General features: G+C 35.0%; 1 protein-coding gene across 14 annotated transcripts in view; it reads left to right on the forward strand.

The window, feature by feature from the left end:
• The window catches only part of RAPGEF6 (Rap guanine nucleotide exchange factor 6), a 191,051-nt gene that overhangs the window by 37,427 nt on the left and 126,321 nt on the right, over positions 1–27,303 (forward strand). For all 14 annotated transcript variants that reach the window (XR_009257722.1, XR_009257730.1, XM_058716651.1 and 11 more), the window contains one exon: positions 9,599–9,668. Coding sequence is in view for 12 of the 14 variants with exons in the window: in XM_058716651.1 (XP_058572634.1) it covers positions 9,599–9,668 (70 nt within the window). In the remaining 2 variants the exon portion in view is untranslated. The remainder of the gene's footprint in view (positions 1–9,598; positions 9,669–27,303) is intronic.

Here is a 27,303-nt window from a genome sequence, read left to right on the forward strand (position 1 = left end):
GTCTACTGATGTGTGAATTGACAGTTTCTTTTTTTTCCTCTAATTTAAATGTGCCTTCTCCCCATTTTCCTGTCATATTGCCCTGGGAAGAAATTACAGTGTTGAAGAGATGGGCTGAGAATAGCGGCGCCTGGGTGACTCAGTTGGTTAAGCGTCTGACTTCAGCTCAGGTCATGATTTAGCAGTTCGTGAGTTCGAGTCCTGTATTGGGCTCTGTGCTGACAGCTCAGAGCCTGGAACCTGCTTCAAGTTGTTTCTCTCTTTCTCTGGTCCTCCGTTGCTCATGTTCTCTCTCTCTCAAAAACAAATAAACATTAAAAAATTAAATAGAAAATACATGTGCTGAGGACAGTATTTACTTGTTCTGTATTGAAGGGGAATTAGGGATGAGAAGGTAGAAGCATTCAATTTTTCACCAAGTGTATTCATAGATCTAAATTTTTTGTAGATGCCATTTGTCTGGTTGTCAGTTTATAATCTATAATATATTGTACCCTCATCATCAGGCAACCACTCTTCTGCTTTCTAGTAAATAGATTACATTTAGCACTATTTTTTTAAATGTTTATTTATATTTTTGAGAGACAGAGAGTCTGTATGTCCACAAGTGAGTAGGGCAGGGACAGAGAGGGGGGACAGAGGATCTGAAGCAGGGTCCCTTCTGCCCAGTTCAGGACTCAGAGTCACAAACTGTGAGATAATGACCTGAGCTGAAGTCAGACACTTAACCATCTGAGCCACCCAGACACCCCACATTTACCACTATTTTTTATAAATGGAACAATAAGTTGTCTAGCATTTTGTATTTAAAATATTTCACTTAGCATAATGTTTTGGAGATTCCTTCATGTTACTCTGTATATTGATAATTCATTTTATAAAATTGTTCATTAGTATCCCATTGTATGGATGTACCATTATGTGTTTATACATTCTACTGTTGAAAGACATTAAGGTTGTTTGCAATTTTTTGCTATAATGAATAAAGCACCTATGAACATTTCTGAACAAGTCTTTTTTGAACATGTGTTTTTTTCTTGGAGTAAATACCTAGACTTCAGTGACTAAGTTGTATGGTAGGCATGTTTAACTTGTTAAAAGAACTGCCAAATGTTTTGTTGACTGATGTACCATTTATATTGCCACCACCAGCTTATGAGTTCCCATTACTTATCCTTTTCAGTGCTTGATATGGTTAATCTTTAATTTTTGCTCTTGTGCTATGTATGTAATGGATTGTGTGGTATTAATATGCATTTCTGTGATAACTACTAGCATTTTTGCATGTAGTTATTAACCATTCACATACCTTCTTTTGTGAAAAGTTGGTTCAGTTCTTTAGAGGTTGTCTTTTAATTTTTGAGTTATATGAGTTACTTATCATGGATAAAAATTAACAGATATATCTGTTGAATATATTTTTCCTCGACTATTTCATGCCTTTGCAGTTTTCAGTGGCAACTTCTTTAATTGTTACAAAGCCTCAAGGATGATTTTTTCCCCTTTTATTGTAATACTTATGTGTTCTAATTAATCTTGGCATACTCCAAGTTGGTAAAAATTTATTTCTGTTTTTTAAGACAGTTTTCTTGAAATAGCTTTATTGGAGTATAATTTGCATACCATAAAATTCATCCATCTTAAGTTCACAGTTGAATAATTTATGGTAAATGTGTACATTGGTACATGACATTTACAGTTGACTTGCATTGCCTGAAAAAGTTCCCTCATGCTCTTTTGCGGTTAATCTGATCTCCTTTCTGTCATTAGATACTTTCTGTAGATATTTAGAAGTAGTTTTTTGTTTTTGGCTTCTGTCAGCATGTTTTTGAGATTCTCCCATATTGAGCACGTCTCACTTGTAACACGTATTTTTTTAAATTACTGAATCGTACTTCAATCTAGAAAGATACCCCATTTTGTCTAGCCATCCATCTATCTTCTTTCCAGAAGATAGAAATTTTTAAAAATTAGAACTTTTTTATTATTTAAGTTTTGGAGTTTTTACAAATAATGCTGTTACCAAGATTTGCTTACAAGTCTTTATATGGGCCATGTGTTTTCATTTATTGTGTAGATTGTTCTGTTGTATGACAAGCATATATTTAACTTTTGGAAAGCACCAAATTGTTTAAAAGATGACTGTACTGTTTCACATTCTGACCAGCAACATACAATAGATCTAGTTTATCCATATCCTCTCCATCACCTGGTATTGGCAATCTTTGATTGTTACTGTTTCAGTGTATACTTAATGACATCTCCATGTGATTTTAATTTGCATTTCAGTAGTGACCAGTGCTTTTGTGGATCTTGTGCTTAGTAGGCATTTCTACTTTGTTGAAAAGCGTTCACCCCTTTTCTCTATTTTCAGTTGTATTGTTTGTCTTAATATCAATTGTAAGAATTGAAAGTTGATTCTTGAACAGCTGATATAAACATCCATGTGCATCTTTTTGTGTGGACAGGAGTTTTCAGCTCCTTTGGGTAAATTCCATAGAATGTGATTACCGGGTCATATGGTAAAAGTATTTTTAGTTCTCTTCTTGTTCACTTTAGAGTTCTTTGTGTCTTTGTATTTTGGATAACAAGCCTTACTCAGATGGAGATTTTGCAAATATTTTTCCCAATCTGGGGCTTGTTTTCTCATTCTCTTGACTTTGTCTTTTGTAGAGTAGGTTTTAATCTTAATGAAGTTGAGCGTATCATTTATTAGTTTCATGCATCGTTCCTTTGATGTTGGAACTAAACGGTCACTGCCATACCTAGAATCATTTAGCTTTTTCCTATGTTTTATAGGAGTTTTATGTTTTACATCTAGATCTGTGATCCATTTTGACTTAATTTCAGTGTAGAGGGGGAGTAAGATGTGTGTCTAGATTCAGTTTTTTGACGTGTTTTCAGCACAATTTGTTGAAGAGACTGTCTTTGCTCCACTGTATTGCTTTTGCTCTTTTGTCAAAATCAGTTGAGCATATTCATGGAAATCTAATCCTGGGCTCTCTGTTCTGTTTTGTTGATACCTTTATTTTTTAACCAGTACCACAGTGTCTTGTTTCCTGTACCTTTATGATACATTTTAAAGTCAGTTAGTGTCACTCTTCTGACTTAGTTCTTCTTCTTCAGTATTGCATTTGCTATTCTAGGTCTTTTGCCTGTCCATGTATTCTTTAGAATTGGTTTTTCAGTACAGTATTTGCAAATAACATGATGAGATTTTAATTGGAATTGTACTGAATATATAATTCAAGATGGGAAGTAATGACATTCTGACAATGAGTCTTCCTATCCACGAACATGGAATCACTCTTCGTTTATTTAGTTATTTTTTATACTTTTTAAAATTAATGTTTATTTATTTATTTTGAGAGAGAGTACAAACGGGAGGGGCAGAGAGTGAGAGAGAGAAAGAATCCCAAGCAGGCTCCGTGCTTTCAGTGCAGAGCCCATGTAGAGCTCGAACTCATGAATCACGAGATCATGATTTGAGCCGAAGTCAAGAGTCGAGCAGTAAACTGATGAGCCACCCAGGCGCCCTATTTAGATCTTCAGTATCATTGATCAGAGTTTTGTAATTTTCATCATATAGGTCTCATACATTATTCTGGTAGATTTTTACCATAGAATTTCATTTTTTGGAGGGCAGCTAATGGAAATGGCATTGTATTTTTAATATCAAATTCCACTTCATTCAAAGTGTATAAGAAAGTAATTGGCTTTTGTATATTAAACTTGTACCCTGTGACCTTGTTGTAATTGCTTATTCCAGAAGTGTTTTTGGTGTTTCCCCCCTTACTCCAGATTTTCTACATAGGTAAACATGTTATCTGAACAGGATGGTTTTATCTTTTCCTTCTCAATCTTACACCTTCTCTTTCCTTTTCTTAGTGTGTTTAGCTAGGTCTTCCACTGTGAACTTACTTGAAAAGCAGTGGTTGAGGGGGACATCCTTGCTTAGTTTCTGATCTTAGTGGTTATTAGCTATTAGTTTTTTTAAATAGTCTTTAACAAGTTGAGGGGGTTCCCGTGTACTTCTGGTTTACTGGCTTTTTATCTCGAATGGGTTTTGGATTTTGTCAAATTTTTTTTTGCATCTATTGATATAATTCTGTAGTTTTTCTTTAGCCTGTCGATGTGATGGATTACATTAATTGATTTTTGAATATTGAACTATCCTTGTATACTTTAGTTAAATCCTCCTTGGTTGTGGTGTATAATTTTTACTATACGTCCTAGCCATATCATAGTCTAGTTCTGATGCTTGATCTTTTTCGTCTGTGTCTTTTGTCTTCTAGTATTGCCTTCTCATGATGTAGATGTACTGGGTAAGCCAGACATGATGTACTGGGTAAAAGGAATTGCTATAAATAGGCCTTTAGTAATATACTGGTAAGGTGTGAGAGGAGGGGGCCTTTAGTAATATACTGGTAAGGTGTGAGAGGAGGGGAAGCATTTCATAGTCCTGTGATGAGATCTCAGTCTTTTGGTGAGCCATTACCTCTGTATTTTGAACTTGCCTTGTATTTCTCAGTTTCTACCCCCTCCCCACCATCCCCTTGAAGTGGGTCAAGATTGGTAGAGTGGGCTGGAGTTGGGCATTCCCTTTCTCCTTATGGAAGGTTGAGTATTTTCCTTTCTAAAGGTCACTTAGGCTCTGATGGGCAGACCTTGAAAAGAAGTAAAGAATACTGTAGGATGTTTCAAAATGGTCCTCTGCCCCCGCCCCCGCCAGAAGTACAAGGGTCTCTCTTATATATTCTGAGATCCTGGTAGAGATCAGTGAGGTAAAACTCAAAAGTGTCGAGGCCCCTTCAGTTGACTGTATCTCTGAAGTTTTTAACTCTCAGAGTTGTCCACACTGAGCTTCCAGCAGTTCATCAATTATAGTTTGGTTTTTCTTATCCTGGCGCTAGTGCCTGCAGAAATTGCTATTCTGGGTTGTAATTATCTATACTTGTCTGTTCCCTTCAATTTGGGGGCAACAGTTTGCTCAGTTATCTCAATTCTATTACAGAGGTAAGAAAGGGTGGGTGACTTACTAGTTAGTTCATTTTTTTACTTGTTATTAGGACAGATAGCAATTTCTAAGATTCTTATATGCCAGAACAGAAACTGGAAGTCTGGAAATATTTTGAATCTTTAGATTACTTGGGGGACATTTGTAATCTTAACAACATAGCATTATCCGATCCATGGACATGGATTGTTTCTACTTACATTTACATCTTTCATTTCTCTCACTTATATTTTACATTTTTCAGTGTGAGGTCTTATGTTTTTGTTAAACTGTTTACAAGTATTTTTCTTTTTGATCCTATTCTGGATGGCATTGTTTGCTTCATTTCATGTTTATTTTATTCATTGCTAGTATATAAAAACATTGCTAGTTCGTTTTTATATGTGGATGTTATATCCTGTGATCTTGATACACTCTAAGTTTTCTAAGAAAGTTTATAGGTCCTTAGAGTTTTGCTGCACTCAGAATGAGTCGTCTCTGGTAAAGACATTTATTTCTTTGTACCCATTGTTTATGCTTTTAATTTTTTTTCCTTGTGTTACTACACTGGCTTTAATCTCCAGTACATTGTTGATTGGAAGTGGGGAGAATGGACAGCTTTGCCTTGTTGACGATGCGTAATGTAATCCCTAGATTAACTATTAAGAATTTAACAACAGCAGGGGCACCTGGGTGGCTCAGTTGGTTGAGTGGCCGACTTCATTTCAGGTCATGATCTCACGGTTCATGGGTTCGAGCCTCATGTCAGGGTCTGTGCTGAAACTTCAGAGCCTGGAGCCTGCTTCCAATTCTGTCTCCCTCTCTCTCTGCCCCTCCCCTGCTTGAGCTCTGTCTCTCTCTAAAATAAATAGACATTTGAAAAATAAAAAAAAAAATTAACAACAAAAAAGCATTTAAAAATCATCACAGGAATTAAAATGGTACACTGAAAACACTTGTTTAATAGAAATGATGGCAATAATGTGGAAGCAGAGGCACAAAAAAGATGAGGCATTTACAAAAAAAGTAGAAAACCATGTCAGTAATTTCATACTTGTGGTCTAGGCAGTCCACTTAAAGGACAGATTAACAGATTCTTTGGTAATCCAAGATACAGTTCTATGCTTTAGGTTCAAAGCACAAATACATTTGTAGTAAAAGGATGGAAAAGAATATAGTAGGCAAATTATATTCATAAGAGAACTGGAGGGGTAATATCAATATCAATCAAAATCAATTATAAAATCCAAAATATTACTAGAGACTAAGAGCAAATTTTCATAGTGCTAAAAGGATGAGTATATTAGGAACATAAAACGGTTTTTACCATCTATATATTCTCTGATGGGAGCCCTAAAATAAAAGAAGTAAAAACTGACAGAATTGAAAAGATCATTAGAAATTCAACTCTTACAGCTGGAGATTCAGAACTCTGTCTATAATCAGTAGAACCACTAGATTGAAAAATTAGAAAAGCTATTTAGCTTGAAAGGTACAATTACCACTTTGATACATTGGTGTTTTTTTTTTTTTTTTTTTTTTTCAGACTTCTAGATCATTCTCCAGGATAGAGCATATTCTAGGCTATCAAACAAATCTCAGTAAGTTTTAAAAGGGTGAAATAATTCAGGGTTTGTTTTCTGAGTATGTTCGAATTAAATTATAAATCAATTCCAGAAAGAAATGTGGGAATTTAAACAACATATTTATAAATGACCCATAGGTCAAAGAATAGTTGACATTGGAAATTAGAAAATGTTTTGAAATGAATGAAAACGAACACATGTTAAATATTGAGTTTCACTTAAAGCATCCTGGAGGGAAATTCACAGCACTCAATTTGGAGCACCTTCATGAGAAAAGAAAAATGGCCTCAATTCAGTCATGTTAAGTTTCCATCTTAAGAATAAGAATAGCAAAGTAAATTTGAAAAAGAGGTAAAGCTTGAGTAGCAATCACTGGAATAAAAACCATAAAAACAATAGAGAAAATCAATGAACTGAAAAGGTCAACAAAGTTGATAAACTTTGGGATAGACTGACCATTTTAAAAAGAAAACACAAATTACCAAAATGAGGCTTGAAAGAAGAGAGATTATTGTCCTACAGAAATTAAAATATTAGAAAATTTTATGAGCCACTTTATAACAAATTGGGCAAATCTTACAAAGACATATATTGCCATAAATAGAGTGTAAGAGAAACTTTGATTATACTTATAAAAAGTAAAGAAATTGATCATTACATTTATGCCCACATAGAAAAGCCTAGGCCCAAAGAGCTTTAGTGGTAAATGTTTTCAGGTATTTAAGAAACCACTGTTAATTATCCTGTGCAGACTCGTTTGGAAAATAGGGGAAGAGGGAGCACTTACAACCTATTTTATGAGTCCAATATTATCCTGACACACCAGACAAAGACATCACAAGAAAACTATACATTGTTATCTCTCATGAACATACATGCAGAAATCATTAACAAGATAACAGCAAACCAAATCCAGGAATATATTAATAAAGTATTAAAAACTGAGTAAGTGGATTTATTTTGGGAATGCAAGAGGGTTTACTATCCATAAATCAATTAATACAATATACTCTGTTAGTAAAATAAAGGACAAAAGCCATATCCTTTTAGTAAACAAAAAAAAATTTGAAAAAAAAAAAAACTGTTCATGATAATTTTTTTTATGTTTATTTATTTATTTGGAGAGAGAAAGAGAATACCAGCGGGTGAGGGGCATAGTGAGAGAGAGAGAATCCTAAGCAGGCTCTGCACTATCAGCTCAGAGTCCGATGCAGGGCTTGTGACCTGAGCCAAAAATCAAGAGTCAGACACTCAGCCGACTGAGCCACTCAGGCTCCCCCTCATGATAAAAATTTTGAGCATACTAGACATAGAGAAGGAAATTTCCTAATTCTGATCTAATGCTCATATGTAAATGAAGGTTTTTTAATTTTCACTTCTAGGGATCACAGCCCTGTCCTTTCTGTTTTCCATTGTCTTGAAACTGATGTTTTATATATTTTGTCTGATGTTTTAGTTTTTTTTTCAGGTGGGAGAATAAATCTAGTCCCTGTTTCTCTATCTTCAGTAAAAGCAAACTTTGACAAATTTACTTCTAATTATTTTATGCATAAGATGATTAGGTGATGTTTTGGGGAAAAAAACAAAAAATAGACTGTTCTGCTTAAGAAAAAAAAAGTGAGTTTTATGTTTAGAAGTAATTTATTAGATATTAAGATTTTGTTGCAAGATTGACATGATGCCTACTGTGCACTAAGGAGGCACCTTAGGATTTTGTTATGAACCATTATTTGTATATAACTTTATGTGGAGAATTAAAATTTTTATAATACTGAATTTTTCATAAAAGTACATGATAGGTCGGGGCGCCTGGGTGGCGCAGTCGGTTAAGCGTCCGGCTTCAGCCAGGTCACGATCTCGCGGTCCGTGAGTTCGAGCCCCGCGTCAGGCTCTGGGCTGATGGCTCGGAGCCTGGAGCCTGTTTCCGATTCTGTGTCTCCCTCTCTCTCTGCCCCTCCCCCGTTCATGCTCTGTCTCTCTCTGTCCCAAAAATAAATAAAAAACGTTGAAAAAAAAAATTAAAAAAAAAAAAAAAGTACATGATAGGTCACTTTCTTTATTCAATCTCTGTTTCCAGTCTATCTATAAAATTGCATAATGTTTTATAAAGGACTTCTGTATTTCTTTATTAAGTTTACTTTTCGATATTTTCTATTTTGCATGATTAGTGGAGTTACTTTTTAATTTGGTTACTTTGGAGCAATATTTTAGATATTTTATAATTGGCCATGGTACTTAATTTTCATTGATGTAATATTTTAGATTGCTTTTATAATTTTCTTTAAGTGTGGTTTGCATATTAGGTATGTTAATACTGTGTCTCTTAGATAATTAACAAGTATTCTCTTCCCTCCTCCCCACTTTTTAAAATTATCAGTTTCTCTTTTCAAATGGAAACATTGTTTTTCCTTTATGAGTGCTCGCTTTTTTGATTTGCTGAGAAATCTTTCTCCCAGGTAAAGAATGTAGAAATATATTTTCTTTGAAAACTAAATCAGTTTAGTTTTTATGAAAGAACTAGCCATGGACTCCCAACACTGTTTTTGAAAAATAAATCATCTCTTTATCTTACTACATTTATTTATGTATTTAAATGTGGCTATATTTTCTAAGTTCTTTGTATCTTTTGTTTATTACTGCTCCCAAAATATTATAATAATTTATTTTCATAAAAGTACTCTATAGTGGTGGCTTCATTTTTTATTAGGTGTTTTTACTTTAATTCAACATTATACCAAAATCAAAACTTGAGATTAGGCAAGTACCTTTTATGATTAGCTTTAGAGACAAGTTGAAGGCAGATAGTTTAAAAGAATTTTTACAGAGAATTTTGTTGAGATCACTTATATCTGTAAACAAGAAGAAAGGTGATTTTGTTTTTAAGAAAATCTTATTCACATATGTGATAGGGTTACAATTTCTTGGTTAACATCTAGGATTTTGGGGTTTTTTTTTCCTATATGATATATTTTATCTGTAATCTTTGCTAAAGAAATTGTTTTTTTTTTTTTTATAGTTTTGGTAAGCAGTTTGGAGGAAAAAGAGGATGTGATTGTCTTGTATTAGAGCCTTCAGAAATGATTGTGGTAAGAACTCTAAAGAATGCTGAATTGTTTTTTTCTTTGTTTTTTGTTTTATATACTTGAGTTTCAACTTTAAATGTAAGCTTTTAAATACTGAAGGAGGTTCCATTACTGTGACATTTAAAATATTAAGTAGCATCAGACCTATATACCAAATTTGGTATGTTTTTATCTACTTTAAGTTTTTCCTGATCCTTGAGAAAATTTGGAAAATGATACAGTTACAACATTTACAAATTTGGTGATTTCTTTTACTAGTTTTACCAGAAATTTTAAATGAAGGAACCCTGATTTTTCGAGTGTTTTCTCTTTTCCTGTTCAATTTAGTTAAAAATCTTTTAACATCCATCACTGTGTGCTGGACTTGAGGGAAAGAGAGACAAAGAGACACAAAATTATAACCAAGTAAGAAGTGGTTTAGATCTTAATATTTTTACTTAGAGTATATTTAAGGGATAATCCTTTTTCCTAAGAAATCTAGGTAGTTGATGTAAAGTTAGAAAATCTAACTTTATTTTGTTTTCTAAGCATTAAAAGAACCAAAAACACAGCTTTGTTTTAACCTGTTCTGAGATGACTTCGATCGACTCATTGTCCTCCTAGCATCTCATGTAGATGATCCTGTCATCTAATTTGATTTTAAACTATTGAGAAGTGAGATTGCATTCTTAATGAAGGATTTTATTGTCAGGCATCAAAACTAAACCATTTCACCATTTCATGGTGCTGTTGTCATGCACATCTTCAAATAGTTTCTGTTTTCTACAAACTCAATCACCTGCATTATCATGCACTGACTATCCTAAATTTCATATTTTAACTCCTAAAGACAAAAATTAGGTCTTAATTAGTTTGTGTCTTTGTTAGGATTGCAGAGTGCTGCTTGCATAGTAAGTATTCAGTGAATGTTAAGTCCATTGAAATTTGCTCAAGGCTTGGACTATGTATTATGTTTAAGTGTTGGTATATATAGTGTATCTAGTAAGGCCTCAGAACTCTTTCCCTTTTAAATAAATGTATTGAGGGACATGGCAAGAAAACTAGCTCAAGAAGTACTGGTTTTCTCACTGATTTGTCATTTGATCTATTTTGTATTTCTTTTACTTTATCAGGAAAGAATTGTGCTTTTTACTGCAGTATTCTCATGTGCATTTTGTTGTTGATGTTTGGTTCTATTGTGGTAAAAATACGCAACATAAAATTTACTATCTTAACCATTTTTAAGTATTTAGTTCACTATGTTAAGCTAATAACGTAGAAATTAATCATTCATATATTATTAAATTAATTTTTCCCTTAGGTCAAAGGGAAAGCTTTTTTCTTCCCATATCTGAAGTTAGCCTTTTCTCTAAGGACACCTGCTTGCTTTTACTGGAGGATAGTATTTAAAGCCATGATGTGGCTGCCAGTTGTTTTCATTGCTCCAAGCACCTCTTTGCTTATAGGGCCTCTCAATAAACAGAGTTAGAAAATATATCTGTGAGTGTATGTATACCCACACACTTACGTGTACATATATCTTTCTTTCTATATGTGTTTGATACCTAGAGTTTATTCTGGCCTTTCCTCTTAGCTTTTTTGTACCTCCTTTTTCTACCCGTGAGAAACTTGATTTCTATTATCATTATATTTATTTACACAGAGTGGCTTAAGAATTGCTTGCTCATAACATTGGAGACAGTGCACAGTGCTGCTAGCTAGAGTGATGTGCACAAATACATCTATTTTAAGTGTACAAGTTGTTGAGATTTTACAAATGTATAATCCTTATAACTTACCTCTATATCAAAGTATAAAATATTTTAATCATCCATCCTAAAAGCAAGGAAATACTCAGAGAATTATAGGAACCTGGCCAAAGACAGAGGAACCAGATTAAAAGGACTCCTGTTTGCCAAATCTGGGACAATTTGAGAATCCACATAAAAATTCATATTAATTAATCATACCCCTGTATATAACATAAGAATTTATAAGTTCTCCAGATATGGATGAATGAATGAGGGAGATGTTCTTCCTGATAATGTAATATGAACTAATAAATACAGAAAAAATGAGTTTAGAAAATCATTAATGAATGCTAAGACTTGGGGGCTAATGTTTGAGAAACCAGAATACTTACATAATCTGAACATATCTCTCCACATATCATTTATGAAGGGAAAAATTACCAAATTTCTAATGGGGTAACATGGAGGATACCCCTAAAATGAATATCATTGCTACCACCATCAGTCTGGGCACAAGCTGATAACATACTAGTCCTGATATGATGAACTGAGAAGGACAAAATATCACATTTGTGAGAATTTCCTGCCAGAAATGCATGCCTGAATGTAGTCATTAGAAAATACCAGACAAAACAAATTGAAGACATTCTACCAATTGATTGGCCTATACTCTAAACATTCCAATGTCAAAAAACACAGAGAAAGACTGAGGAATTATTCTAGATTAAAGACCAAAAAAAGACACATTACTAAACACAATGCTTGATCTTGTATTAAACCTTGGACACAGAGGGGCAATGTGGCTATAAATGCATTTGGCACAATTGATGAAAATTGAATATGGACTTGTGGATTAGATAATACTGAATTTGCTGATTTTGAGAAATATACTTGGGTTGTGTGATACAAAATCTTTGCGCTTAGGAAATATATATTGACATATTTTGGGGTCAATTTATACTAAGATGTTTCAGAAAAAAAATTGTGTGTATATAATATCTTAAAAATTACCAAAAAATCACATCAAATATTTATTGATTGATTGTTGGTTGGTTGGTAATTTTTAAATTCCGAAACCTCATTTCATTGACGAGCAGCATAGAAAAAAAAAAAAAAATGCTTTATAAGTTATAGGAGAAGATAATACAAAATAGTTTTAAGATTTTTATTTCTGATATTTCTGAAGGATTTTATCAAAATGTCCTATGAATCTTGATTTTTTTTTTTTTTGGTTTATTACCATGACAACATCTTTTTTTATAAGTATGCACCACGCCCAACATGGGGCTTGAACTCACGACCCCAAGATCAAGTTGCATGCTCTACTGACTGAGCCAGCCTGGTGCCCCAATATTATATCTTTTGATATATAAAAATGTATTAAATATTTTGTACCAGTATAAATCTTTGGTATTCTGTATTTTTTTAGATGAAATTATTTAGCATTCCTTAAAGGTAGAATTGCAAATATGATAGAAGTAAATGTTTCTTATTTTGATAAGTTCTTTCAAATGGTTTGACTGTATATTTGTACAAATTTGAGTAACTCCTCTAGTGATTGGGAATGCCTCGTAATGAACATCTTCCTGATCACCTGTTAAGTTAGTCTTCTTAATCTGACATATTATAAGGAAATGTCCCTCTTGCAGCTTACTTGTGCGTACTTTCATATACCTATTTATGGGCATTTTTTTTTTTCTTACTGTTATTCTGTCTTGCCCATTTTCCTACCTGGATTCTTCTTCTTTTTATTTAAAAAAATGTTTTTATTAAGAGCTTTTTATTAAGGAATGAGCCCTTTTGCTTATACAGTGTTGTAAATATATCATTTTCTCACTGAAGTTAAAATGAATTTTACATCAGGTTTTTTTTTAATCTATAAAGGTATTTTCCTCTTAGAACTTTCTGGTTAGGGTCATGCTTATTAGTAGAAAGATCTTCCCCATGACAACATTATTTAACTTTTAACCTGCATTGCTTTCTAGAATTTGTTAGTTCCTTTTTAAAAAGTTCTAGAACTGACTCCTCTAGGTAGCAGAAGACAATGATAACCCGTTAACAAAGTGTCTCCCAACATTTCCTCCAAATACAATGCAGAACTACAAGAAGAGTGAAAGAATTGTACACATATACCATGCTCATGGCATAACTTGGAAGCAGAGAATGACAAATATTGAAAGTAATAGTAAGTAAAAGGAGAAAACCCACCAATTCTCAGCATGTTATCTCTCCCACTCTATGTCTTTTCCCAACCCTCAGCCATCCAAGGCTTTGTGGTGAGCAAAGGCCAACCAAGCAGATTTGCAGAAAACACACAAGATGGAAGCTAACAAGTGGACTAAGGTTAACCTGCACTGCCAGAAGGACTAACTGCACACAAAATGTAAAATCGTGTGTGTGTGTGTGTGTGTGTGTGTGTGTGTGTCATAGATCAGAACACGGATTACAGGGAAGTCATTTAAAATGAAATGATTTGCTAAAGTCGTCTTCTAAGTGTGTATCTTCGGGGTTAAGACAAAGGTATTTAAGTGCTAAAGAAGAAAGAAACACATTGGGAAATTTTAGGTTTCTGCAAGACAAAGTGAACACAAAATTACAGTCTTACGATGCCTTTCCCCACCTCCCACCCTGCAAAACAAAAGGAAAAAGTATCCTAAAATACCTGGACCTCAAAGTATTTGATAATTTCCTATTAAACTAGGAATCTTGTAAAACATTCCAGTATCACAAAAAGATAAAAAGGGAAGGTGAATAAATGCATATAGTTATTACAAAAAAAAAATGAGAAACAGATTCATTACATACCAATTATCCCCACTCTAGAAAAAAAACCATGCTGGGGCGCCTGGGTGGCGCAGTCGGTTAAGCGTCCGACTTCAGCCAGGTCACGATCTCGCGGTCCCGGTCCGTGAGTTCGAGCCCCGCGTCAGGCTCTGGGCTGATGGCTCGGAGCCTGGAGCCTGTTTCCGATTCTGCGTCTCCCTCTCTCTCTCTGCCCCTCCCCCGTTCATGCTCTGTCTCTCTCTGTCCCAAAAATAAATAAATAAATAAATAAAAAAAAAAAAAAAGAAAAAAAAAAAAAGAAAAAAAACCATGCAGATGAAAATTGACCATACTTTAGAGATAAACATATTCAGTCAAGCATTCAAGGACACTTTTTAAAAACATAAAATCAGGAATTCAAAAACCAAGAAAAGAAAATGAGAAGAAAAATAGAATCAAAGAGTATAAAATCAGTAAAGGAATTGAAGATACAGGAAAAAATATTTTAGAAACAAATTAAGGATGCCTCAGGGAGAATACACTCAAATGAAAGTTTAATAAGGTGCATTGAACATATCAAAATTACAGTGAGATATCATGTTTTACCTATCGAAAAAGGCAAGAAATAAAGGTTAGTGAGGATGTAGAGAAAAGGAATCCTCACATACTGTTGGTCGGAATGTAAATTGTTAACAGCCAGTGTGAAGAATAGCATGGAGGTTCCTCAGAAATTTTTAAAAAGTAGTACCATATGATCCAGTAACTCCACTGGTCGGTATTTCCGCAAAGAAAACAAAAACATTAGTTTGGAAAGATACATTCACTCCTATGTTTATTGCATCACTATTTACAGTACCCAAGAATTGGAAGCAACCTAAGTGTCTATAGGCAAATAGATAAGGAAGATATGGTATATATGCAATGGAATATTACTCAGCCATAAAAAGAATGAGATTTTGACATTTGTGATAACATGGAAGGTCCTAGAGGATATTATGCTTAAGGAAATAAGTCAGACTGAAAAAGACAACTAACATTTCACCCATGTGGAATGTTAAAAAAAAAAAACAAACAAAAAAAACAAAAAACAAGAAAAAGCAGAATCAGACCTATTAATATGGAGAACAGACTGATGGTTGCCAGAGGGGAAGCAGGGTGGGAGGTGGATAAAATGGGTGAAGGAGGGGAGTGTGAGATGGAGGCTTCCAGTTATGAAATGAGTAAGTCATGGGAATGAAAGGAATGTAGTCAATGATATTGTAATAATGTGTATGGTGACAGATGGTAGCTCTGAGCATAGCATAATGTATAAACTTGTCAAATGACTATGTTGTGCACCTGAAACTAACCTTGTGTGTCAACTATAGTTAAAAAAAAAAAAAAAGGAAAAAACTAAATGAAAATGACAAAAAGAATGAAGTACAAGGTGTCAGAAGTATTAATGTACTTGAAAGCTGCTGAGAGAGCAGATCTTAAACTTTGTCACCCCAGAAATGAAATGGTAGTTATGTGATGGAGGTGTTAGCTACGGCAGTGATGATAAATCATTTCGCATATAAATGTGTTGAATCAGCACATTGTATACCTTAAATTTACACAATCTTAATTTTTTTTATTAAGTTTATATATTTATTTTGAGAGAGAGCGAGCACAAGCAGGGGAGGGGCAGAGAGAAGAAGAGAGAGAATCCCAAGCAGGCTCCACACCATCAGCGCAGAGCCTGATGCGGGGCTTGAACCCACGGACTGTGGGATCATGATCTGAGCCAAGATAAGAGTCGGATGCTTAACCAGCTATGCCACCCAGTCATCCCTGAATTTAAACAATCTTACATGTGAATTGTATCTCATAGCTGGAATAGAACAAGTGTCAGAGAAAATAGTGAAAATTAAAGTTAGGCAATGAAGGGATAATGTTCATAATTTTAACACTTCCAAGACAGAGAAATCCATGGAAAGCAACTATATTTAAAACAATACTTAATGAAAATTCTTTAGAAATTAAAAAAGATTCAGATCTATACATGCAAAGGGTCTGCTGGGAACTGGGGAAATGAGCCCATAACTACCATTTCCAGGACATTTCCTGATAAAACTATTTGATTTCAAAGAAAAAATCCTTGAAGCTTACAGTTAAAAACCTCACATAACTTTCAAAGGCAAACAAATTGAACTGATTCAAACATTTAAAATACCACTGGGACGATCAAAACAAGGGACAGTAGAGCAGCATTTTAAAAAAAGGAAGTATAGCGGTGCCTGGGTGGCTCAGGCAGTTAGCGTCTGACTCCAGCTCAGGTCATGATCTCATAGTTCGTGGGTTTGAACCCTGCATTGGGCAGGGAGCCTGGAGCCTGCTTCGGATTCTGTCTCTCCCTCTCTCTCTCCTTCTCCCCTCTTCTTCCCTCTTCTTCCCTCTTCTTCCCTCTTCTTCCCTCTTCTTCCCTCTCCCTCACTTGGAGCCTGCTTCGGATTCTATCTCTCTTTCTCTCTCTCTCTCTCTCTGTCTCTCTCTTGGGCAGGGAGCCTGGAGCCTGCTTCAGATTCTATCTCTCTTCCTGTCTGTCTGTCTGTCTGTCTGTCTCTCTCTCTCTCTCTCTCTGTCTCTCTCTCTCTCTCTCTCTCTCACACACACACACACACACACACACAAAACTAAATAGAAGCATTCAAAGGTTAATAAGAAAAATAAAATTAAAAAGAAAGTATGAACTAGTGATTTTATATCAGCCACACTATCTTTATCAGGGTTAGGGGAAAACAGTTTTCAACATAGAAGAACTTAGGGAACACACCCATGAGCTGTTTTTAAGGAATCTGCTGGAGGATATTTAATCCACCTGAGAAATAACTGGGAAAACCTCAGTAAAAGAAACAAAGATGAATGTTGAAAATCTATAAATGTACTGGTAAGACTAAAACACAGGTAGAGATGTGAGGGAAACACTACAGTTTTATATGTTGTGATAGAATAGAAATAATACAAATGAAGGAAAAGGGAGAGTGAAATAGGAAAAAGAATAAGCTTTATTGATGTTATTGATTGCATAAAAATGGGTGAGTGTTAAAATAGCAATAAAAATGCTAAACTAGATAATTATCACGTGTGGGATTTGATTACTATGTAATCTGGTAGTTTACTTATTTCATATATGTTGGCAGAAGACTTAAGACTTGTGGGTCAGAAACAGAGAACTTTTTTACTTGTAGTTTAGCAAGCAGCATATCATTAGCATATTTCTCTAGATTCCTCTTGCTTCCCAGGTCCCACAGAGGCAATGCTGGGTGGCCCATACTGATGCCACACACATAGTAGGTTTGCATCGCAACTGAGAATCACTGAGCTTGGGGAATGACTGCTTTTATAGTGAGCAGCCTGCTTTTTTTTTTTTTTTTTTTTCCCAGCAGGAAACATTATCTCATCCTTCAGGATTGCTAACTACAAGCACAGCTCTGAGAAATGGCCCAGTTAATGAATGGTTAGGACTCTGCATTCTTGGCCAATGCAGCAAAATGTGTGGAAGCACAAGAGGCCCAGGGAAGACTTTGTTTCCCCACAGATAGTAAAAGAACAGTAAGAGAACAGGTGGATCATAATAAGTATTGGCAAGGGTGTAGAGAAATTCAAGCACTCATACATCGCTGGTAGAAATAGAAAGTGATGCACTGTCTTTGGAAAACAATTTGACAGTTGATGAAATAGGTAAAGTCTCCATGGAGTACATCAAAAAGTATAGAGAAACCAGAGGGAAAATGGGCAGAAGGAATAAATTCACAGGAGATCCAAATATCAGAGGTAACATGCAGATTTTAAAACAGCTGATGGGTATTACAAGGATTTAGTGGAGAGATTTAGAAGATTAGAAACTGTAAAATGAAAGAATGAATTCCAACTTCTACAACTAGAAACATCTATAAATGAAAATAACTCAGTAGGTGAGTTTTACAGAAGATAAAACTTGGCTGAGTAGTGGGTTAGGGAACTGAATTATAAGCAGGAAGAAAATGAACAGATGAAGAAAAAACTTTAAAAATACATGATGGAGTGTAGGAGACAGATAATAGAAAAGGTCTTACATGAGTAATTGGATTCATAGAAGGAAAACATGACAGAAGTAATGGAAGAGAGAATGGCTGAGAATTTTCCAAAACTATCAAATCAACTCACAGATTTTAGAACTCTACAATCTCAAGGCAGGATAAGTACAAAAAAACTTTGGCATAAGCACATTACAGTAAAACCGGAAACCAAGAACAGAGTTATAAAAAGAAAATACATTACTTTTAAACCACCACAACTGGTAAAACACCTACTGACAGCAAAAATTTAAGGTACGTTTGTTAAGGATTGAACAATTTTCCAACAAAAGCTAAGAACATTTTCATCTGTAGACAGGCACTCAGTTTACTAACTGGGAGTTTTTCAGGCAAGAGGGAATCACAGATGGAAGCATAGATAGATAGAAAGAAAGAAGGGCAGTGTAAAGAATTTATATGTGTACTGACTACAGAAACCAGTTTTAAGTGTCTTTTCCACATTAAACACATGACATAAGAAAAGGAGGGATGGAGTGAAGAATACTAAGATGTTTGCATTTTCTAGAAAGTGGTAAGTACACTAATAGTGGATTTTAATAAGTCAAGCATATATGTCATCTAAATATACAGCTTACAATTATAGGAGGAGAATTGGAGGGCACCTGGGTGCCCACTTGCTTATGCATCCAGCTGTTGATCTCAGCTTGGGTCTTGATCTCAGGGTTGTGAGTTCAGGCCCCACATTGGGCTCTGTGTTAGGCATGAAACCTAGTTAAAAAAAAAAAGAAATGGAATAATAAATGAAAATAAAACACAGGAGAGAAGAAACAACATAATAGGATCAAAGAACATAAGATGTTAGATTTCCCTTCAAGTATATCAGAAATTACAATAAATGTAAATGAAATAAGTATTCCAGTAAAAAAGCAATTATCAGATTAATTTTTTTAAGTTTATTTAGAGAGAGAGAGAGAGAGCGCATGCGTGCACATGAGTGGGGGCAGGATGGAGAGTGGGAGATAGAGAATCCCAAGTAGGCTCCATGCTGTCATTGCAGAGCCCAAGGCAGGGCTCCAACTCAGGAACTGTGAGATCATGACCTGAGCCAGAATGAAGAGTTAGACCCTTAAGTAACTAAGCCACCCAGGTGCCCCAGATTAAAAATTTTAAAACACAATTATATGCCACTTGAAAAAAAATAGCAGTGTAAATATAAAGTTTGAGAAGAAACAGAACTTCTCAGTCTTCTGGCTGAGAATTAGTGGAGGAGGAAAAAAAAAGAGCAAGGGGAAAACAATTATATGGAAGAAGTTGTGTCTTAAAAGCATTAACCGAAAGAGCTGGTGTGTCTCCAATCCTCAAAGTGTACTTTAAGGCAAGAAGCATTATTTAATGCAAAAACAGTATTTCCTAATGATAAACATGTATCAAGGTTAAACACTCCTAGATTTTTACATCCCTTATTTACACAGCTATAAGATGTATAAAAAGTGGTCATCAGTAAAAAGAAAACTTGACAAATCCACAAGGACAGTGAGAGATTTAAACATCCCTCTAAAAGTGATAAAGCAAGCATGAGGAATCAGAAAGGATTTTGAGGATTTGAACCTCTGCCCAATAGTTCTGTAGAGAACATTACACCCATTAATAACAGAATGCATCTACTTTTCAAGTGCACATGGATTATTTTTAAATGTGGCTATTCTCTGGAACATAAAATAAATCTCAAGAAAGAATTTAATTTTTAGTTTGTTTTTTGACCACCATGGAATTAATCTAAAAACCAATTACAAAAACAACTAGAACAAAATGCAACTTGTGAAATTCAGGAGTATACTTTATTATTTTTTTAACGTTTATTTATTTTTGAGAGACAGAGTGTGAGGAGGGGAGGCAGAGAGACAGAGAGACACAGAATCCAAAGCAGGCTCCAGGCTCTGAGCTGTCAGCCCAGAACCCAACGTGGGGCTTGAACCCATGGACCGCAAGATCATGACCTGAGCTGAAGTCTGATGCCTAACTGAGCTACCCAGGCACCCCCAGGAATATACTTTAAATCACTTGTCAGAGAGTCACTATGAAAATGAGAAAATATTTGGAGCTGAATGAAGATGATATATCAAAATGTATGAAATTCGTCTTGCATCTTAGCTGAGCAATTTAAGCCTTAATGCTGTAAGGAAAGGCTGAGACTCAATGAAGCATCCACATCAAGAAATTAAAGAGCAGCAAACTATACCTACAGAAATTAGAAGCCAAGAAACAAGATAAATTAAAAAATCAGTGACATGTAAAGCAAACTTAAAGAGAATCAATAAAAGTAAAAGTTGTTTCTCAGAACAGAGTAATAAATTTGATAAACCTTTGTCAAAAGTAGTCAAGAACAAAACATGTTGCATAGCTTAATATCAGGCACCTGGGTGGCTCAATTGGTTGAGCATCCAACTCTTGATTTCATTTCAGGTCACATTTCCAGGGTGATGGGATTCTCTTTGCCTCTCTCCCTCTCCCTCCCTCCTTCCCCCCCTCCCTACTTCTGCTCCTGTTTCCCGTGCTCATGCACTCACATTGTAAGATAGAAATAAAAAAAATTATTTAAAACTTAAATTTTAAATTTTAGATCATCAAATTCCTTGAAAAATACAGCTTACCAAAACAAGCTCATGCATGCATACACACAGAAAAGCTTCATGATCCATTATAGGAAGAAAGTGAATCTGTAATTAACAGACCTTTTCATTTGGAAATATCCACCCACATTGTTTCACTGGTGAAGTTTTTCCAACATTGAAATAAGAAAGAATACAAAAAGTCTTGAAAGAGAAAGGCTAATTGCCTTTTTTTTTTTAATGCATCCAGTTTAATTTTATTTTTATTGACACATAAGTGACAGTAAGTGTGTGAGAGCCCAGTTTGATTGTGATAGCAAAACCTGACAAGTACATCATATCACAGAAAGGCATTATCACAGGTTAGTGGGGTTTTTTTGTTTTTTAATGTTTATTTTGAGAGAGAGCTAGTGAGCAAGCAAGCGAGCCTATGAGCAGGGGAGGGGGAGAGAGAATCCCAAGCAAGCTCTGTGCTATCAGCTCAGAGCTCAACACAGGACTTGGACTCACAAACCCTGAGATCATGACCTCAGCCAAAATCAAGAGTTGGACATTTAACCAACTGAGCCATCCAGGCACCTCAGCTTGTTTGTTTATTTTAATGAAAAATCTAAAAATTCTAAACTATTAGCAAATCAAATCCCAGTGGTACATAGGATAAACTATCACGACTATGTTGAATTTATGTCTAGAGTTGCAAGCTTAATTGAATTAGCAGGTGGTACTCTGTTTTATTGCAGTTTGCTTTATTGTGCTTCTCAAATACAGTATTTTTACAAATTAAAAGTTTGTGGAACCCTTGGTGAGCTATTCTTTTGATGCCATTTTAAAACAGCATTTGCTCACCTCTGTGTCTTTTTATCCCTTCTTGGTAATTTTTTGCAGTATTTCAGACTTTTTCATTATTATATTTGTTACAGTGATCTGTGATCAGTGGTTACAGCTTACTGAAAGCTTAGAGGATGGTTATCATTTTTTATCAAAGTATTTTTTAATTAAGGAATGTACTTTGTTTTTTAGACATAATGCTGTTGCACACTTACTAAACAACAGTGTTTTATAAACAGAAGTTATGCATTGGGAAGTGAAAATTTTTATTTGACTTACTTTATTGCAATATTTGCTTTATTAAAGTAGCCTGGTACCAAACCTGCAATATCTCTGAGGTATGTCTATATTTGAAAATTAGAGTAATGTAATTAAAGAGTCATATGATCATCTATATAGATACAGAATAAGCATTTGGTAGTACTCAAAACCCATTTATGATTTTTGAAACTTTTAGCAAATTAGGAAAAGAAGGAAACTTTCATAACCTTATTAAAGGTATCTGTGTTAATACAGTAAATATTGAAAATTTTATCCTGGAATTTGGGAATATATGGAAAGCTCAGCATTACTAAAATCCCTGGCTAAGAAGTGCTTAGGGGAATTTAGGGAAGGGAAGGAGGATACATTGGGAAAGAAATATAGAACTGTCGTTAACAGATGAAATGATTTGTATGTAGGAAATGAAAAAATATATACACATAAACTTTTAGAATTAATAAGTGATTTTAGCACGGTCACAGGATGCTTATTCATATACAGAAATCAACTGTATTTATATTTATGAGAAACAGGTATTTAGAAAAATGTAATTTAGTGAACATACCAGTTGTAAACATTAAGAAGTCCATATACATTAGAATATATCTAAAAAAAGTTGTAGGAAACATGTATATAAAACATAAATAATTTTGAAATCTTTAGATCTAAATCAAGAGAGTGAGGATTTTTGAGAAAGGAATATTGCCTAAATTCCTGTAAAATTGAGTTCAATCCCCATCAGAATCCCAGCAGATTTTTTTAGGGAGATGAAGCACTTGACCTGTTTTATACACACATACACATACATATCACATAAGAGAAGAATACATTGACATAAAAATACTTTGCTGTAGGGTCGCCTGGGTGGCTCAGTCAGTTAAGCATCTGACTTCAATCGGGGTCATGATCTCATGGTTCATGGGTTTGAGCCCTGTGTTGGGCTCTGTGCTGGCGGCTGGGAGCCTGTAGCCTGCTTCTGATTCTGTGTCTGCCTCTCACTCAGTCCCTCCCCAGCTTGTGCTGCGCTCTCTCTCTCTCTCTCTCTCAAAAATAAATAAAAACTTTAAAAAAAATTTAAAAATACTTTGCTGTAAATTTAAGAAATTTGAAAAAAATGAGATAACCATGTTCTTAAATAGTGAGTTCCTATCATAAAATTATTAATTTTCCTTTGGATACCTTGTAAATTTGATGAGATCCCACTGAAAAATACCATCAGGTATGGTGGTGATTTTGTCAAAAATACATGTGGAAGGATAAAAAAGAAGAGCTAGAAGAAACCTGAGAAAGAAGACTGACCTCATTAGTTCAGCCATACAAAGATTTTTATATACTTAAAATAATTTATAAAGGAGGGAAAAAATGTAATCTTTAATCAAAACCAAAACAGGTGAATTTCATATATGTAAAATTGTTGGTATAATTCTACCAAGATTTATTGTTTCTAGTGACTTTGAAAGGCAGTATTTTGTCTGTGCTTTTTTTTTTTTTTTTTTTTTTTTTTTTTTTTTTTTTTGGTGGAGAAAGCACAGGAGTGCAAGCCGGGGAGAGTCAGTGAAAGAGGGAGAGAGAGAATCTCAAGTAGGCTCCACACCCAGCACAGAATCCAACACAGAGCTCACTCTCCCCACTGCTGGATCATGACCTGAGCCAAAATCAGGAGTCATTGCTTAAATGACTGAGCCACCCAGGTGCCCCTTGTCTGTGCATTTCTAATGGGATAAGTCATAAGGACAGAAAGGGCCAGTGGTCTTATTTTTAGTAGTAATGGCAATGTTAAAAATTTTGTTTGTGTGTGTGTGTAGATACATACATTATTAGACATACATAAACATGTATCACATTTATGTGATAGTATGTAATTACTATTACTACAGTATATGCATAAGTCATTAGGAAACAAGACTATGTAGTACCAGGATGTTGGTGGTAATATTGATATTGTTAAAGCTGTTATATATGGATAGGTAACATGTATATGTATATTATGAAAGGAAATTCTGCACCTTAAGATACATTTATTTGGGGCGCCTGGGTGGCTCAGTCGGTTAAGTGTCCAACTTCAGCTCCTGTCATGATCTCATGGTTTGTGAATTCAAGCTCTGCTTCCGGTTCTGCTGACAGCTCAGAGTCTGGAGCCTGCTTCAGATTCTGTGTCTCCCTCTCTTTCTGCCCCTCCCCTGCTCTCACTCTGACTCTCAAAAATAAATAAACATTAAAAAAAGATTTTTTTAAAGATATATTTGGACATAATTGAAACTTGTAGCTTATTGTTAATATAGTGTAGTTACTAATATACATATAAACAAACATCATTAGTAATCAGATTTTTTCCAGTGTGAAAGAGTTGTACAAAATCATAGATATTAAGAAGAAGTCTAAAGTTTGACTACAAAGTGTCAGCATCAAAACTGTGTTTGCATTCTTGAGTATTGTTGTGCCATGAATGCAATTTGGTGAGGAGAATCCTTTTTTTTCTCAGCAGTCAATATAGTCCCATTCTGTCACTTATTTATTTATTTTTTTGAGAAGTCAGTTACTAATCTAGTTGACCTTCCTTTATAGAGGATCATCATTTTCCTTCTGGCTGTGTTAAAAGTCTTTTTATCATTGCTGTATGAATTTGTATTTGTATTTTTCAGTTATCCTGCTTGGGATTTGTTGGACCTCTTTGGGTTTTGTTTTTGGTTTTTTTTGTTTTTTTGTTTTTTTAATTTTTTTTCAACGTTTTTTATTTATTTTTGGGACAGAGAGAGAGCATGAACGGGGGAGGGGCAGAGAGAGAGGGAGACACAGAATCCGAAACAGGCTCCAGGCTCCGAGCCATCAGCCCAGAGCCTGACGCGGGACTCGAACTCACGGACCGCGAGATCGTGACCTGGCTGAAGTCGGACGCTTAACCGACTGCGCCACCCAGGTGCCCCTTGTTTTTGTTTTAATCAAAGTTTCATTTTTTTTTTTTGGACATGATCTTGTTCTTCTGTCATCTCCTTCTTGAAATTTAAGTATAGGTTAAATATTTTCAGCCTATCTGTATCTTCTGTGATTTCCTTTTTTTTTTTTTTTAATCTCATCCTGACTTTACACTGCATCCTGTATGATTTTTTTTGGCCTTATCTTCCCAGTTTCGTAATACTTTTTTTAGTTACATCTCAATACACTGTTTACTTCCCTCATCTTTCTTTTTTTGCTGTCTCTCTCTCTTTTTTTTTCTGTATTTCAGTTTGGGTAATTTTTTTTTTGTCTTTTAAGTTCACTACTTCTTAATTCAGTTGCATAACATCTTTTTCATCTTTAGTACCATGTTTTTTGTTTCTCACATTGTAATTTTATTCTATTATTTTCTTTATTTCTGCTGAAATTTTTTTTTTTTTTTTTTAAATGTTTTTTATTTACTTTTGGGACAGAGAGAGACAGAGCACGAACGGGGGAGGGGCAGAGAGAGAGGGAGACACAGAATCGGAAACAGGCTCCAGGCTCCGAGCCATCAGCCCAGAGCCTGACGCGGGGCTCGAACTCACGGACCGCGAGATCGTGACCTGGCTGAAGTCGGACGCTTAACCGACTGCGCCACCCAGGCGCCCCTCTGCTGAAATTTTTTATCTGTTCATATTGTCTACCTTTCTACCTTTATTATATCATTCATAGTTGCTTTAAATTCTCTGATAGTTTCCGTATCTGGGTCATGTCTGATTTTCATGGATTGCTCTATTGTTTGCTTTGTCTTGTAGCAGTGTATTAGATTTTTGTTTTTGCTGTTTGTTTCTTTACCCTTTTTATATGACTCATTATTTTGGATTTAATGATACACATTGTGTGTAAGGTAATAGAGACTTAGGATAGATAGTGTTTAAGCCTGCCACACCTCTTCTGCTAGAGTTGAGCTAGGTTTGGATTTTTTTATTATTACAGTTACCTTTAGTTCACTAATGCTTTCAAATTCCTCTAGTTTCACTTTGTGGTTAGGATTGGGATTGGTTTCTTGGAAGATTTTTCTAAGTGTTCTTGTTCCACCCCCCCAGTTTTAGGCCTTTCTTCTGCTCTTATGTTTCAGACAGGCTCTCCATGTTGTGATCCTTTTCATAAATGAACACTGCTTTTGCTTATTCCTCATTGTTCACTAGCCTGGCACTGGGAGGAAGGGCACTTGAGAGAAATTTTTTTTCTTTGTCCATGTCAAGCCTTATCTTCTTAGTTGTTATTTATAATCTCTGGCTCATTTCCAAATTTCTTTCTGTTTGAAGGTTTTTTTATTATAACTTTATATTTTCTGATACTTAAAATACATGGGAGTATTTGCAAGTATGAGTCTGTTGTCCTTTTCTGGCAGTTATTGTTCATCATGTCTATTATTTGTTCTCGTGTTGGGGTTTTGTTGTAGTTGGGGTTTTTTTTCCCTTGTTTTTTGAGGGAGAAAGTATGTTTGTCCATGAGGTCATATGTCTTGAATTTTAGGTGTGGAAAGTTTTTGAGGTTTAGGTTAAAGTTGCATTCTTGCAAAGAGGTTTTAGGTTTGTTTTTACCCATTGCATATGTACATTACCAGTCCTGAATGCCTTTAAATTTACTTACATGGTTAAGGTATTAACAGATTTAAAGTACAGACCTGCATGAGGGATGACTTACGTTTTAGATTCTTAGGGAAAATGTTTTTTGTGTGTTTGGTTGCTTTCCACCTGCCCCCCGACCCCCCTTCTCTCAGTGCCAAGCAAGTTTTCTTACTGTCTTCCTCTGCAGAGTGGGCCCTTTCCTCCAGACCCCTAACAGTGAGGGTTCAAGTAAGTGGGTTGAACTTCACGAGTAAGTCTCCTGTTGGATTTCCCATTTTTGGTGGATTTTCTATTTCTTGACTTTCTCACTTCCTACAGCCATCAAAGTAGAGGGTCTAGTCTCTAGAGTTGAGAAATCTGGTAGCCTGTCTCCTGGTATTTGCTTTCACTTCGTTGTTGGCCTTGATTTCTTACCTTTGTGCCATGCGGTATGCATTTGCTTGCTTTTATTTTTTTATTTTTATTTTTTTTAAATCTCACACTTCAGTTGTATTTGGAGGGAGATTTGTTAAGGGTACTTAATCCTTCATATATTGTTTGGTTTTTCTTTTCATTTGGTACTTAAAATTTTGAGGCTTAGAAACTCCTTTCCTAGATTTAATTTACTATTGATATTTTGAAAAGCCTTTATTGTGTATCTCTGCTACTGCTCAACAATTGGTAGATATTGGAAGATTTAAGGGTTATATGATATTGAAATTTCACCTAAAGTGAGTGATCTAATTCATCCCTTGAGATAAGGCAGTGTGAAGGAGATGAACTTTTAAGTAGTCACACGTGGGTTTTGAGTCCTTAACTACCTGTATGAATTACTTAAGTTTCACAAGACTCTGTACCATGTATCAAAACAGAAGGAGTAG

The sequence above is a fragment of the Neofelis nebulosa genome, chromosome 1 (genome assembly GCF_028018385.1).
Source record: "Neofelis nebulosa isolate mNeoNeb1 chromosome 1, mNeoNeb1.pri, whole genome shotgun sequence".
NCBI lineage: Eukaryota > Metazoa > Chordata > Mammalia > Carnivora > Felidae > Neofelis > Neofelis nebulosa.